Raw genomic sequence first — 14,078 nt, forward strand, 5'->3', positions numbered from 1 at the left:
CACCTGTCAGTTTATTTACCTACAGAACGATTTCTGTAAAGTAACTGGAGTAATTTAAAGCCAAGGTCCTAGTAGTTTTCAGGATGGTGGTTCTTTGGGGGTTGACTTTTGCGGGGGGGGGTGGTTGGTTTAGTCACAGTGGCACCAGTCTCACATATCAGTCTCACATATCTGGAGTTCTCCATTGATCTGCTCAAGCTCACTTTGCAGGAGACCTTCATTTATTCAGAGATGGAAAATGACAAACTATTTCCACTGTCATGCCTCTTGCTAAGAGCAAAATAAAGCAGCTGCATGGTTTGTGGGAAGCATGAAAGCACATGAGCACACACACATGAAGACCAAATCACTGGGCAGAGCGGGGCAAGCACAGTTTGGGGCTGTTTCTGCCGTGTCAGTGCAAAGTTGTGCCTTAGAGCTAAAGCAAAGGGTCCCAGGGAGTTTTCCTGGTGAGACAAACTGTGGCTTCACACGGAGTTGTTTGCAGTGCACACATATTTGTTGGGCAGATATGGTAACTGTGTGCCTGAGGGCAAAACATACAGAGGGCTTAAATCAGTCAAATCCCTTTTCTCTAAGAAAGTGATCAGACTCCAGGGTTAGGGAAGAAAAAGGCCATATGCTCTGGATTCAGACCCCCACATTATTTAAATGCCCAGGTTATTGAGGTGCTGATGTCAGGAAGTGAGTCACAAAGAGGCAATATGAAGTTTCCATGGCTCTGTGGCAGAAGTTGCACGTGTACAAGGCAGTGACAGGATTGCTTTCCACTGAAGAGAGCAGCCTAACACCACACAGCTAGTCAAAAACACAGAGCAAGCACAACCAGCAAACAGAGCACAGAATGTACAAAAATCAAGTCTGTTTGGTTCAGGAAGCTTAAGAAAGAGGGATGGCTTTGTTAGGTATAAGGTGGGGAACAGCAGTTTTGGTAAAGCAGTACCTGTGCCATATGTGGAATTACTAATCCCCCTTCCTAGGACTGGGGGTTTTGTTGGGAGCTTCTGAAGCTTTGGTGGATCCCAACACCCACTCCTTAGGATCCCACCTGCTTCTCAGCTCAGATGGTGGCAGATCTCTTCAAGGAGAAGGAAAAGTAGGAAAAAAGGGGGGAAAAAAATCCCAAAACAACAAACAAGACTCCACAGAGCGTTTTACTGGATGACCTGCAGATCAGTCCTATTGTCCCTTGATGTAACTAAACCCTGAAGTACTTGCCCATGCGAAAAGTGAATGCTGGCATATTTCCAGAAGCTACTCACTTTTGTGGTCTTCCACCTTCTCCTGAAGCAGTTGGCAAGTGCTTTCTAAAGCAGCATTCACATCCCTGAGCTTCTGCTGCTCAGAAATGGCTTCCTCCAACTTGCTCTTCAAGGATGCTGCTTCTTCACGAGCAGAGTGAAATGCTTCAGCTTGATCCTCCGCCTAGGCACAAAACAATATTTAGGGAAAAAAGAAAGGAATAAAAAAAAATATAAAATAAAGCAGCCTGGCTAGCACAAGAAGGCTCTACCGTTCATGTAAATGAAACCAAACTGCATCTGTTCTTTCTCAGGAAGTGATAAAGCTCCCTCTGAACTTCTGCATTTTTACGTTGGGGTGGACTGTGTATGGAAACTATTTTTGGGTGCCTTTTTTTTTTCCCCTCTTTTCTCTTTTTTTTTTTTTAAGCCACCACAAATATGCAATGCTGCCTCTTTCATCAGCAAACTGTTGTCACCACCCCCTCAAATTTTACTTCCTCTGCTGGTTCCACTCCTGCAGGGAGGCACAGCATTCGGAACGCGCGATTCCCTTCCCCAGGGCGGCCGCGCGTCGGACGCGGCCCTCGGCATCTCCTGCTGCCCCACACAGAGGGAACTGGGCTGCCCCTTACATGCTTGCTGATATCCTCCAGCTGCTTGCTGGCTTTTTGCAGCTCTAGACACAGGTCCTCTGCCTGGCCACCTGCCAAAGTTTCTTCTAGTAGCTGTTTGGCATTTTCAACCTTGCGCTGGCTGCAGAGCGAGAGAGAGCACAAAGCACAACCCATTAATGACATTTCAGGGCAGGCTGGCCTGGGAGGTGACACCCTCTGGCTGCTGGACACGCACCAAAAGTCAGCTGTCACACACTGCAGCTCCCTAGGACCCAGCACCAGGGAATCAGACATTTTAAAATTTTTTTTTACTGCAGGAAGAGGATGGAGGCTTTCTGTAACATTGCTGGGTACCACAGGGGAATCACCAGAGAACGGGCAAGAAGCAAGAGCTCAGTGGGGCAAGCTTTTGCACTTTGGACAACAATGTGTTTTCTCAGGGTTTGGGAGAAATAGTAGTTGGATATAGAGGCAGTCATCCTAGAAAAAGATACTCGGGAGCTATTACTGCTTCAATGGATTGATTTCTTCACGTTTGAGAGGGAATTTCATTTGACAGCAGGCAGATGCCATCAGAACTGGTGCTAAAGAGGATGGCTTTCAATAAAGCCCTTCTTTTCCACTGCAGAAACCCTTGCCCATTTCCTCTCTAACTCACCTCAGGGCTTTTTTTGGGTGGGGGAGGGAGGGTTTGGGGTTTGTTGTTATTGCTTTCATCACATTTTTGATACAGAGACAGCTTTAAGAAACCAAGCCATCAGTACTTTTATCAGCTCTTTTCCAGGTGGAGGGAGAGCATGTAATGGGTGGTTCAGTGGAAGGCAAGTAAGGCAAAAGTATGGTACAACTGCTCTGCATCAGCTCTCAGGGCTGCCAAGCCCTAGGAACATCCCAAACCCAGGGATGGGGCTTGGAGCAACCGGGGATAGTGGAAGGTGTCCCTGCCCATGGCAGGGTCTTGGAACTGGATGATCTTTAAGGTCTTTTTCAGCCTAGGCCATTTTATGATCCTATTTCTAAGATCACAAGTCACAGAAGGAACCATATGCCAAAAAAGTCACATTTTCATATTCAATGACAACTCATTGAAGCTACACCCCTGGGGAATTGAGATAATGTCTTCCCTGAGCCTAGCAACTGTATCCCAAAGCAAAAATACCTGCAGAGAGATATTTAGCAGCTCTCCTGCTTCACACAATCCCAGCAGGTTTTTTTGAGGGCTACACCTGCTCAATGGGCAGTGCCCTCATGCTTTAACTGCTCAGTCTGTGGTGTCCCTGGTGTTTTCAAAGGCACCTTCAAGGCTGTACATCAGTTCACTCACAAACCTTAACTCCCACACAGTGCAGACCTTGTGCTAAAACCAGACCTACTCTCCAAAACAGAAGACCATTTCCTCTGTGAAAAAAAACTTCAGAATTCAGTAGACTTTGTTCCACTAAAAAACCCACCCCAAAACAAGATACTAAACAGCTAAGCAACTATAAAAAAACCCCCAAAACCAAATCAAACCAATAGAACCACCAAGCCAAAACTCAACCTCCCCTCCCCAAAAAAGAGAGATCCTTTGAAGGAGTACCTAGCAGAGAGTTTTTTCCTTAGGTGAAATTCTTCTGTCTTGGTTCTCCTCAGGTTGTCTGCCACTCGAAGAAAATCCTCCTCTAAGGACTCATTGCATTTTTCCAAAAGTTGGAGTTTCTGGGTCCAAAGATGTCTTTTTTCCCCTAGTTCTTGCTTGAGGGCCTGTGGAATTTTGAAGTTGCCATGTGGTTAGAGGAAGAACAGAGCCAGAGCCTTAATTTACATGGTGAGAATTGAGTTCCCTGCTCCACCAATTAATATCATCACCTACATCCCACACTACCAGAGTAAAGATGAAACTCCACCAGCAAGGTGCCCAGATACAGCAACAAAACCCATAGCTCCTAAGAGAACGTTTTAATAAATATTATCTTGCAGGGAGCTCTCAAACTGATAATTTAGGCTTCTGCAGCCCTTTCCTCAAAGTACAACTGAGTCCACTGAGTCCAAATTGGGTTTGTATTACAGCAAAATTAATGAAATAACCAAGAACCAATAAAACCCGTTTGCTGTACATGCTTAGCAGATGATCTGTGCCAGAGATGACCCCCACCATGAAGGCTTTTAGATTTACCTCTGGTTTGTTGGAGGGAAAAGGGTAAAAATTAAGTGTTAGGTAAGACTGAACTCTCTATTTCTCTCAACAGTGACTTTCAGTATAAAGTCCTGAGAAGAAGAATCCAGTGCTCTCTCTCTGACCTTTTTCAACTGAACACATGAAAGAGTGTCCTCAGCTTTTAAAGAATGCTTAATGAGAGTCAAACAGAGGTCAGGAAAGAATGAAGTTTATATTCCTGGGATTCTGCAGCAATTCCAAGGGGAAAATGTCAATCTTACAAATACAGACCACATTATCTGCTTGCAAGTTGGAGTTTGATGCTCATGAGCTTCAAATAAAAATAAAATAGCACATCAAGCATCATGCTTTAAAAAAGGCAAAAAAAAAAAAAAAAGGCAGCTTTTGCTGATAGGGCTCCTAGGATGACATGGGATGTGACCATGTGCAACTGCCCACATCCTGAGGGTCTGTTCCTCAGCCAAGGCAGGCAGCACTCACTTGTAGAAACACCATAATTTGACACTTAAACAGTATAGGCTTTTCAGAGCGCATGTACCAGTCTTATCTCACAGTAGAAGAGTGAAAAAGATTCTGATGTCACTATATACACTTAGATATATGTATATATGCACACTTCAGGTTGGCTTTATATCTAATATTCTTTAAAATGCTTTTGAAAACACTAAACCCCAGCAAAACATGTCCATAATAAATTTTTTAGGAAGTGGTGGGCAAGGCTTCTGGTGACAACTTTTGTTAAGCAGCCAATTAAACCTTGGACCATGCACTTTCTCTGAGGCTGGAAGAAGCTACTTTGAATCTCCCTCCCCTTTTTTTTTGATCTACTGGTCTTGTGCTGCATGCACAAAATTTCACACATACCTGGCTTGTTCTGTCTGGTGGAGATAATTTTTAACATGAAGTCACTACTCATCCCCCATGGGACCTTTTAATTTTAAAGGATTTTTTTTTTCCTTTCTTGATCCTCTGTTAACTCAATTTCCAAATACATCACTCTTTAGGAGCCAGAGTAAGATTCATTTGCCACAATCAACTCCAACTCCTATACCAAAAGATTTTACCTTCACATGTTTAACAGGAATACGATCCCAATGTGAATGTAACTTCACAAGCCTGTTCAGCTCTGACAGCTTTGCAGGAGGAGGTTTCCAGTCAAGATCAAAAAGCTACAGCAATTCACAAGCCAGCAGTTTGCTAGAGTCTACCCAAAGTCACATCTGGGTGAAGAGAATGAGCGGGCTGCACCTTCTCTAAGGAAAAGGTTTCAGGATTTAGCTGAAATTATAAAAACTCTGGCTCCAGGACTGGATGGCTCCCAGTGGTTGCTCCAGCCCTGCCCAGGAAGGCAGAGGAGGCCCATCTACACCATTGTGCAGCACTTGAGGAAAAAGAAGGGCAGCTTTGTCCCCAAAGAAGCAAAACCTGATGCAGCACATCCCTGGTGGCACCTGCTGTCACCCAAGGGAGAGGAATTGTGGGCTTTGACATCCATTAGGGAACTGGGAAACAGCATTAATGTCCAGCTTGGGCTTGTTGGAGCATTCCTAACAACTGATCAGCAGAAAGGAGCAGGTCAGAGAGAAAGTCACATCCAATGAGATGCATGGAAATGTCAGAAATTGTGCTGTTACAGGGGAGAGGAGGAGGGAACAAAAGTGTTTAGTTGTGTCCACAGGCACTTGCCACTACATAGGGAAGATGCTTTTACCAATTTTTGTTCTGTACCTTGAGCAAAAGTCTGTGCTTGAAGGCTCACCAGAGGTATGAGGAGTAGGAGAAATACATTATGCAAGATTAAGTTGTAAAACAAGGTTTTGTTGAAATTTTTCCTGCAGAATATACCCAGTAAAACCCAAACTCCTCACCTTTCACAACAAATAAACCCTATGGAGGCTTTGATTTGGAAATTTGGTTATAAAGCCTCCTTTGCTTTTTGACCTGGTTTGTCTTTCCTTTCCTTCAAGCAGAGTTTTAACTAAGGGAGCTCTTGCACAATACAAGCCAGCAAGAGCGCAGCATATAAGTGAACAGCAATCATGCTTTTCCTCCTCAGAAAACCCCAGTAAAGATGATATTTCTCTCCATGCAGCCATCTTTGGCCCACAGATGGACTCTATCTCCAGTAATAAACACACAGCATGCAGCAGCAAGATACCCACCTGAAGTTTTTGCACAGCCCCACTGTTTCACTAAATACTTCAGAGAAACAGTTACTCACCACAAGTTTTCTTTCCCAGGCCTGTTCCATGTCCTCATCAGGATCTTCTACCCATTCTAATGAAGCCATGACAAGTTCCTCTGCTTCAGAGATTTCCTTTTGCTGAAAAAGAAAATAAACCCCAAAACAACCTCCCCAAACTCCATGATTTTCAGTGCACATCTACAGCTCTGCCCAGAATTACCCAGGATATAAATTAGTGTTAGAGTAGGTGCCAGGTGATCTTGTTATACTATGACCCCCTCCAATCTCAAACTATTCTTAGTTTCCCAGAAGGAGCAAACAATCTGATTATCAATGCCTGAAGAATTCCTAATTAAATCAAGAATTCCTAATTAAATCAAAGACAGCAATATCCACATAAGCTTTGTTACTGACCAGGTTTTTCATGATGGTCTTGAATTTTTCTCCTGCATATTCAGGCCTCTGAAGCAAAAGCTGCACTTCACGAGCCAGTGTTTCATCCAGGGATGCCTGTTCAGTCCTGATAATCTTTGGAGAGATGGAAGAGCCAGCAAGTTTGTTTTGACATCCCCTTATTGCAAACCAGCAGCAGTGACATTTAGACTTTCCTGAAGTACCTCGGCTCTGTATTTACCAGAAGGTCAGAGCTACCAAAAACTTGAGGCTTGGAAAAACTTTTTCAAAACCATCACATCAACAAGGATTTAAAAAAAAAAAAAGAAAAGAAAGCAAGCCAGCTAAGCTGCTGAGTGATCCAGTGTAAATATCCCTGCCAGGGCAGGCAAGAGGAAATCAGTAATTAGTTATCTTTATCCAGAGGAGTCGTTACCAAGTGATGAGTAAGCAGAGCCCTTCCTTACAGGTGACTCCACAGAATGTCTCTGCAGCTTTGAAGGGCAAACACAATGACTCACTGGGCTCTGGGGAGCTGCAATATAGGATGATACCTAACTCCTCAAGCTGCCCAGCCAAGCCTACTTCTCCTGAGTCTGAAGTTTTTATCTATTTGTACATTTTTTTTGTTGTTGCTATACGTGCTAACTCTTTGCAAATGCACCTTGCACAGAAGTAAGCAGAAATCACTCAGCAGCATCTCTGCTGTCAGCTGTGCTGCACAGCTTCTATCTGAAAGGAAAGCATCACATAGGGAAGGATGGGACTCCATGGATTGTCCAAGGAAATGGGAACTGAATAGCTCCCCCTAAAATCAGAAACAAAGCCATAATTGTAGCAGGATGCTCTGCCTCAAGTGCTGTAAAACAGCTTCAGCAATACCCTACTTGCAAAAATCGTTAGTGGATTTATAAGGGGGGATCATGCGGCTGTTGGTGATGGAGAGTGCAAAGACCAGCCTGATTCCTTGATCCCAAAATTAAAAATTCTGAGGATGTGAAGAACAACGTTTCCTGCCTCCTGGCACCAGTGAGGCAGTGGCAGGAGGAGCTTCTGACAAGGGACCCATCTGAGCTGGGCCTGGAAAGATCTGACAGTCAATCACTTTAGACCATAAAAACCCAGCCCCGCTTTTTAAAGTCAGGGCTTCTGACACACCCCTTCTAGCAGGGTGTGTGTGGAGATCCCTCCCTCAAGTGGGCACACGCCCTCAAAGTTACTCCTCAAAGCTGAACAAAAGATTTGTCCATGATCATCAACATGGGTAAGTAATAACAAACTCTATTTAACAATTATTAGCTTGGAAATTATTGGTTTAATAGCTAGTGCACTATGTAAGTAGTCATAAGTAAATAATTCTGATTAAGGTATTTTAGTCTAATAATGGTCTTCTATTTACATAAAAAACTTATTCTATTCATTTAAATATATTTGGTCTGCCATCAGAGATGCTTATCAGAGTTTCTTAACAGTACATTAGATTAGGACCCAACAACTTTATCAAGATGCTCACTCTAATGCTGAATTTCCTTTCTCACTACAGTCAACTTCAAAGAAAAAGAAGTCTCCTCTTTCACAAGTGAAAAAGGCTCATTGTTCATGTCTGGTGTAGGCAGCACAAGAAGCAGACTGTCATTTACTTTCTGCAGCATAAAAGCCTTCATATATTGGAAAAACTGATATCTTCTCCCATCTATCTGCTCTTCTGCCAGCTAAATGCATGACCCAAGCTCCTCCAGATTTCCTGGGTAGAGCAGAGGGGGGTTGGAACTGGATGATCTTTAAGGTTCCTTCCAACCCAGGCCATTCTAGGAAACTATGAGCAAATATTTTATATCTACAAGCATTTCGTTTGCTATTCTTTGGACTTTCTCCAAGGTGCTTGGAACAATATTGCAACCTTCTCACTCTGTGTTTACATGCTAGGATTTATGGCTTCAAATTCCAGAGTTATCTAATCATATACAGGCAATGAGCTTTGTTCTGCCTCTGCTGATGCAAGACAACTAGGAAGAGATTAAATTAAGGTTTAATCCATACCTCAGAAAACTCTGCAAGCTCCAGTTCACAGTGCAGTGTGCTTGTCCCTTCAGGAATATTGCTGTTAAATTTATACAATAATGGTAAACTCAACCCATGCCTAGAAGAAGCAGGAAAAAAAATACATATCAGTCTATTTTGGATTTCTGATGAACTGCCTTTCCTGGGATTTGGCCACAGTACTCACGAGATCAGCTCTTGCTGCATGTGTTGGATGTTCTCCAGCAGTTTATTTTTTTCAGCTCTCAGTGTCTGAAACATCCATGGAGTTTGGTGAGAGGCTGACTTTACCATGCACAATCAGCACAGGCCAAACCCAACCCAGCCCATACCTCTATGATTGAGGAATACTCCACAATTGTTAACTTGAGTTCCTTGATGTCCTGCTCCTTCTGCAGAGATTGTTGAGACAAGAACAACAAAAAATTATATTCCATCCTACATCACAGCAATAAAATGTATGGTTTAGCTTGAGCAGCAACCTGATCATGACACAACAATAGTTGTGAATTTCAAAGAATACAAGAAGTTACCTTGAATTTTAACTAATAGAAAGCACTCAGATGACCTTTCCTACCTAAACTCTGAAATTAAGGAGACAAACCCTCTTTTCCAAGTGTTGTACTTTCACATATTACTCACCTGGTTTCAGGTCCGACAGATTAAACTGGACAGAAATACTCTAGTTTTAACTTAAAATATGACCTATATTATATGCCAGCATAAGTTTTAACCCCAACTGACCCTTCAAGCAAGTTGCAATGTTTCAAGTTCACTTGTTTTTCATTATTAGAGTGTAGCACCCTGTAGATTAAACACAACCCAGCAGAAAGGCTGAAAAAGAGCCAGCCCTCATGGTAGGATTAAAGAATTAGAGGAAGCATCACCTTTCTTAGCAACTAGCAATTAGCTCCAGTCAGGTTATGCCATTCCAATAAAAGACACTGCACAGACAGCAGAGACTTTATAAGAGAAAATAGGAAATTAGAGTAGGAGCTCTTGTCCTCTCTCACTTTTATGAGTTCTTCCTACTCTCTCTTTAAAAATCATTGAGGTTTTAGAAAGAGATAAAGTGCACAGAAAGCTAGGCAGGAAAAGTGAGGTTATAGAACCAGTTTCCACCCCAGTTTCTTCAAAATTATTCTAACCACTCACATTTATCTGCATGTAATCTAGCAGTCTACTTGCAAAATTCCCATTTAGTCAATAGATTAGGAGAATCTTGTTGAAATAAAATGATACTACAAAGCTCACAAAAGCTTTGAATCATTCAAGTAGGAGAAAGTGAAAGCTACTTAAAAAAAAAAAAAAAAGATTTCAATAAATTTGTGTCCTTAAGCTGTGTCTGGAAAAACAACCAACCAAACCAAAACTATTAAAGCACTCGATACAAAGTTATCGGCTGGATCACGCTCCAGTTCTCTTTTTTACTATTTGAATTCACCCGCAGTCACTTTGCAGGGAGCCCAATAGTCAAATATTTTAGCAGAACATGCTATAAATCTCCTGATAAGTAGAAACTCCACTGGCATAGAAAGCTCTTTGCATAATTCATGAATCCAGAGAATGCCAGCACATTTGTATGGTCTTCTAGCTTTATTTTCTAGTATAAAATGCGTGTTTAAAAACATCTGAAATATTCACTCCTCAGTAAAGCCTAGATAATTGCACCTCAGCAATAAAATGACAAATTTCCTTTTCCATTGGGCTCCAAGTCACGATTTCTAATTTGACGCAAACAATTTCAATAAAAGACATGAAGGGAAAGGCCTTCTGTACTCCCTGCTGAACAAGTAGCCTTTAGAAGTTTCTGGACATAGCGTCTGAAGTTTGCAAGTTTGTTTTAATAGGTTTTGACTAAAAAAAAAAAAAAAAGCAAGCAAAATCCTGAAACCTTTAATTATGCTGACTCATAGGCAGGTCCTAAATAGAGCTCGCCTACTTTGAAGCCATTTATAGGATCAGGTTCTGCAGTGGGAGAAGAGTAGAAATCAAAGAGCCACAGTGAATACTACTGCCTTGCCTTTTTACAAATCTTCCCATCAGTACAGACCAGAAACCTGGGCCAGGGGAATGGGGCTGGAACAAGGTATCATTAAGGTCTGTTGCAACCCAAATTATTCTGTGACTGTGTGGTTTTCAGTCAGTACTGAAGTAAAAGCAACTAACCTGGGTTAAGCTTGCCTCTTTATTTGCCACAGTGCTTTCATAGATACGGGCTTGGATCTGCAGAATGAAAAGATCAAAAGTAAACCCAGCCATCATTACAGACCACAATAAAAGTCCGTTCCTATTTCCTACTAGGAAGGGAAAAAGAATATCAATGTTCCTTACTTAGAAAAACCAAATTCTTCTTTGAATACCTTGTGTGGTGTTTGCTTCAAAGTACAGATCTTGTACCCAGCAAAGAGTGAAAGCATTCTTAACTTCCAGTCACTTTTGTTTCCTCTCATCTGTCCAGGCCAATATTTTCAGCAACACCTCTCAAAGCATGACCTTAATGTATTTTCTTGAATAGTGATGGAAAGGTATCCAAAAAAAGTTTAACTTGGAGGAAATAATGAAACTGTGGATTGTTTCCATCAGCCTAGTTTTTAGCCTCCAGACAGGAACTTCCTTGGTGAAAGCTGTCACAATCTCCAAGCTGCTAACTCACTGCAGTCCTTCAACACAGAGGTTCAGGACTGTTTGCCTTCCAGCAGCAGAAATCCCCCCTTCGCTAGACCCAAGTAAAACCCAGGTTGACTTTTTATTCCTCTTGTTTTGAAATGCTTACTTGAAGCTTTGAAATGCTTACTTGAAGCTCTGCTGCATTTTTAGACAGCTCCGAAATCTTCTTTTGCAGCCCATTGGTGTCCATGCTATTCCTAATAATCTAAACAAGACAGAGTGTTTAGGCACAGCTGAGTGGATTGACAGCTTCTCCTTGAAGAAACCAGACAAAAATGACATCTCCACCCCTAAGCTGCTGCCTACTCTCAAGCATTACCAGCATTTGTGCACATACATTGCATGTGTTTGTCCCACCAAAACTGCTTCTGCTTCTTTTCCCACCCAGAGCACCAGTAAGAGAGAAAACGCCTCAAAATGTGATTTATAACCACTGCCAGACCCAGAGAGCTAAAGAAAAATCAGCCCTGCAGCATGAGAATTGTTTTCAGAAAATTGTGGTTTAATAGATATTTGGACTAAGGGGCTTTGTAGATAGACTGATCTGAAGGTGCTGGTTTTCTTTATTATCTTTTATTTAACCTGTTTCTCCATTTCCCCCTGAAAAGTCTGAAATACAGTCTGTAAGCAAGCATTAAAAAACTACCACCTGACAAAAATTGCTTTATAAAATAGTTGCTCTGATGCAGTTAAAAAAAAAAACAACAACAAAACAGAAGGAATGAACAGCTCTTCTCTGAGTAAAAAACAAGCTTAGGGATTCTCTGCTTATGGAGCTGCATTCCCTAAAAGCCTCCTGTAGGTCCTTGGCCAGTGTCAATGGATCCATCTGTGATGGGAGATTCCATCCACTGCATTTTTTTTATTATTTTTGTTACTTATTTTTGGTGTTACAGCTCTATACAAGATTACTCCTTTGGATTTAAGGGAGGAAAAGAGAAGTGAATATGAAAGGATAAAGTGTTGGATGGAGATTGCTTCAATATAGAGTTTGTCTGTTTATAGCTGTGGGAACCAGAAATACATAGAATTTGCCTATAAATCTTGGAAAAATAGGTGGTGGTAGAAGTAGTTTGTCTGTCCCTATGCTTCCCTAACCCCATATCCTTACTCACCCAGCAAGTAGAAAATAAAAAGCACAGTGCAACCTCAAGATATAAAGTTTTATGACAAATCAGCCTTTTAAAGTGTTAGATATTTTGATAACCTAATTAGCATGCAAGGCTTCAAAGTATGACCAACATTTTATTTCTTAATGGCAAGAACATGTCAAATTATTTGTTTTACCTCTTCCTGGAGAGAAGTAACTTTGATGTTGAGAGACCGATTTTCTTTTTCCTGATCAAGTTTATGGGAAAAAACAAACAAACACAGAAAAAGAAAAACAGAAGAATTGGTTTTAGCATGTAAGCAGCAGATCACAAACACATCCACAGCTGTGGTGTTGAATCCCTTTGTTTCAGAGAACACACAAACAGGGGGGAGCTGAGGCTGGTGCAGCTCATGAGCCTTCACCAAGGCACAGAGAAGGTCTTACTTTTGATTTTTAACAGCCTGAGCAGCCACACCACTGTTACAGCAAGGCGTGAGGTGCTGCACAAGGGAAACAAGGAAGAGCACCTACTAGCTGTCTGTTGTGGCAGAGAATCTGTTTTCTTTCCTCTTCTGCCACGTTCAGGTTGTTTCTTGCTTCCTCTAGCTCTTCTTCCAGGGATTTGATTTTCAACACAGAGTGCTGGAGGCTGCACAGGGGGAAGCAAAGCCACAGAAAATTCAGCCAGGTAACGTTGGTTCTTTAGATAGGCTGAAAACAGTATTTTTAGAAGCCACCAAAAAATAAGAAGGACCTATTTTTTGGCATGACATGTAACAGAAGAGCAACAATGAAGCTTAAGCCATAATTTCTATCCAGGAAGCAAATCTCATGGTTTTACTTCCTTTTTATCACCCTCTTCCAGTCTTACAGTGAGGGATGAAACCCCATCCAAGACAGGTGGATGCAAACAAAGCCATGTTAAATTTGTTAAAAAATTTAGCTCATTACAGTTAAATATAGCAGGTAACCTGAGCACAAATTCATCTTTGCAGCACTTCACGGCTTATAGTTGGAGAAACCATTTCAATTCAGCATTCAAGATCACAGCTCTGCCCATGGCAGGCCTGGGGCCAGAGTCCCCTACCTTTTTAATTGTTGACATAGATGCTCATTATCTGCCAGGAGCTTGCTGTTGGTCTCATCCAAAGCTTCCAGGGTGAGCTTCAGCTTGTTGTTCTCCTCCTGAAGCTTCTGGTTGTTGTACTGCAGGTCCGCAAGGCAGGTTATCAAGTCAGAGGTCTCCCTGTCCCGGTGAAAAAGCCAGGCAAGAGTGAGAAAGGTGATTTCATCTACTTTAGACCTTTAAAGCATCTTAGTGCACTGATTAGGGGAGAGATGAGAGCCCACAGAGGACTTGTGATGCTGCAGTGTCCAGTCATTTGCTCTGCACAGAGATAACAGGGCAGCTCTAAGTCTGTTCTCCAGTTCTATGGGTATCAAGAACTTTTGGTTTTAAGCATTTTTCTGCTCCCTACAACTGGGGTTTGCTGTCAAAAAGTGCCACAGCTGGATGTCTGCATGAGAGTGCTTTAAGATTTTGCTAATCACCTCATCACTAGTAATGCTTCTGTATTCACTCTGCAATTTCTGGGTCCTTTCTTTTCCCCCAAGCCATCCCCCACCTTATGCTTTCAACCAAAACTTCAATGAGAATCATTCTTTTGAGATCCTGAAAAAT

General features: G+C 42.0%; 1 protein-coding gene across 1 annotated transcript in view; it reads right to left on the minus strand.

Annotated features, from left to right (window-relative positions):
* IRAG2 (inositol 1,4,5-triphosphate receptor associated 2) overlaps window positions 1–14,078 on the minus strand; it is a 39,025-nt gene that overhangs the window by 16,687 nt on the left and 8,260 nt on the right. The window contains exons 7-19 of the mRNA XM_005492719.4: window positions 13,485–13,643; window positions 12,929–13,046; window positions 12,592–12,642; window positions 11,432–11,509; window positions 10,804–10,860; window positions 8,967–9,026; window positions 8,822–8,886; window positions 8,635–8,734; window positions 6,598–6,729; window positions 6,238–6,339; window positions 3,438–3,601; window positions 1,877–1,997; window positions 1,263–1,425 (exon numbers count right to left, since the gene is read on the minus strand). Coding sequence (XP_005492776.3) covers window positions 1,263–1,425; window positions 1,877–1,997; window positions 3,438–3,601; window positions 6,238–6,339; window positions 6,598–6,729; window positions 8,635–8,734; window positions 8,822–8,886; window positions 8,967–9,026; window positions 10,804–10,860; window positions 11,432–11,509; window positions 12,592–12,642; window positions 12,929–13,046; window positions 13,485–13,643 — 1,370 coding nt within the window. The remainder of the gene's footprint in view (window positions 1–1,262; window positions 1,426–1,876; window positions 1,998–3,437; window positions 3,602–6,237; window positions 6,340–6,597; window positions 6,730–8,634; window positions 8,735–8,821; window positions 8,887–8,966; window positions 9,027–10,803; window positions 10,861–11,431; window positions 11,510–12,591; window positions 12,643–12,928; window positions 13,047–13,484; window positions 13,644–14,078) is intronic.

The sequence above is a fragment of the Zonotrichia albicollis genome, chromosome 4 (genome assembly GCF_047830755.1).
Source record: "Zonotrichia albicollis isolate bZonAlb1 chromosome 4, bZonAlb1.hap1, whole genome shotgun sequence".
NCBI lineage: Eukaryota > Metazoa > Chordata > Aves > Passeriformes > Passerellidae > Zonotrichia > Zonotrichia albicollis.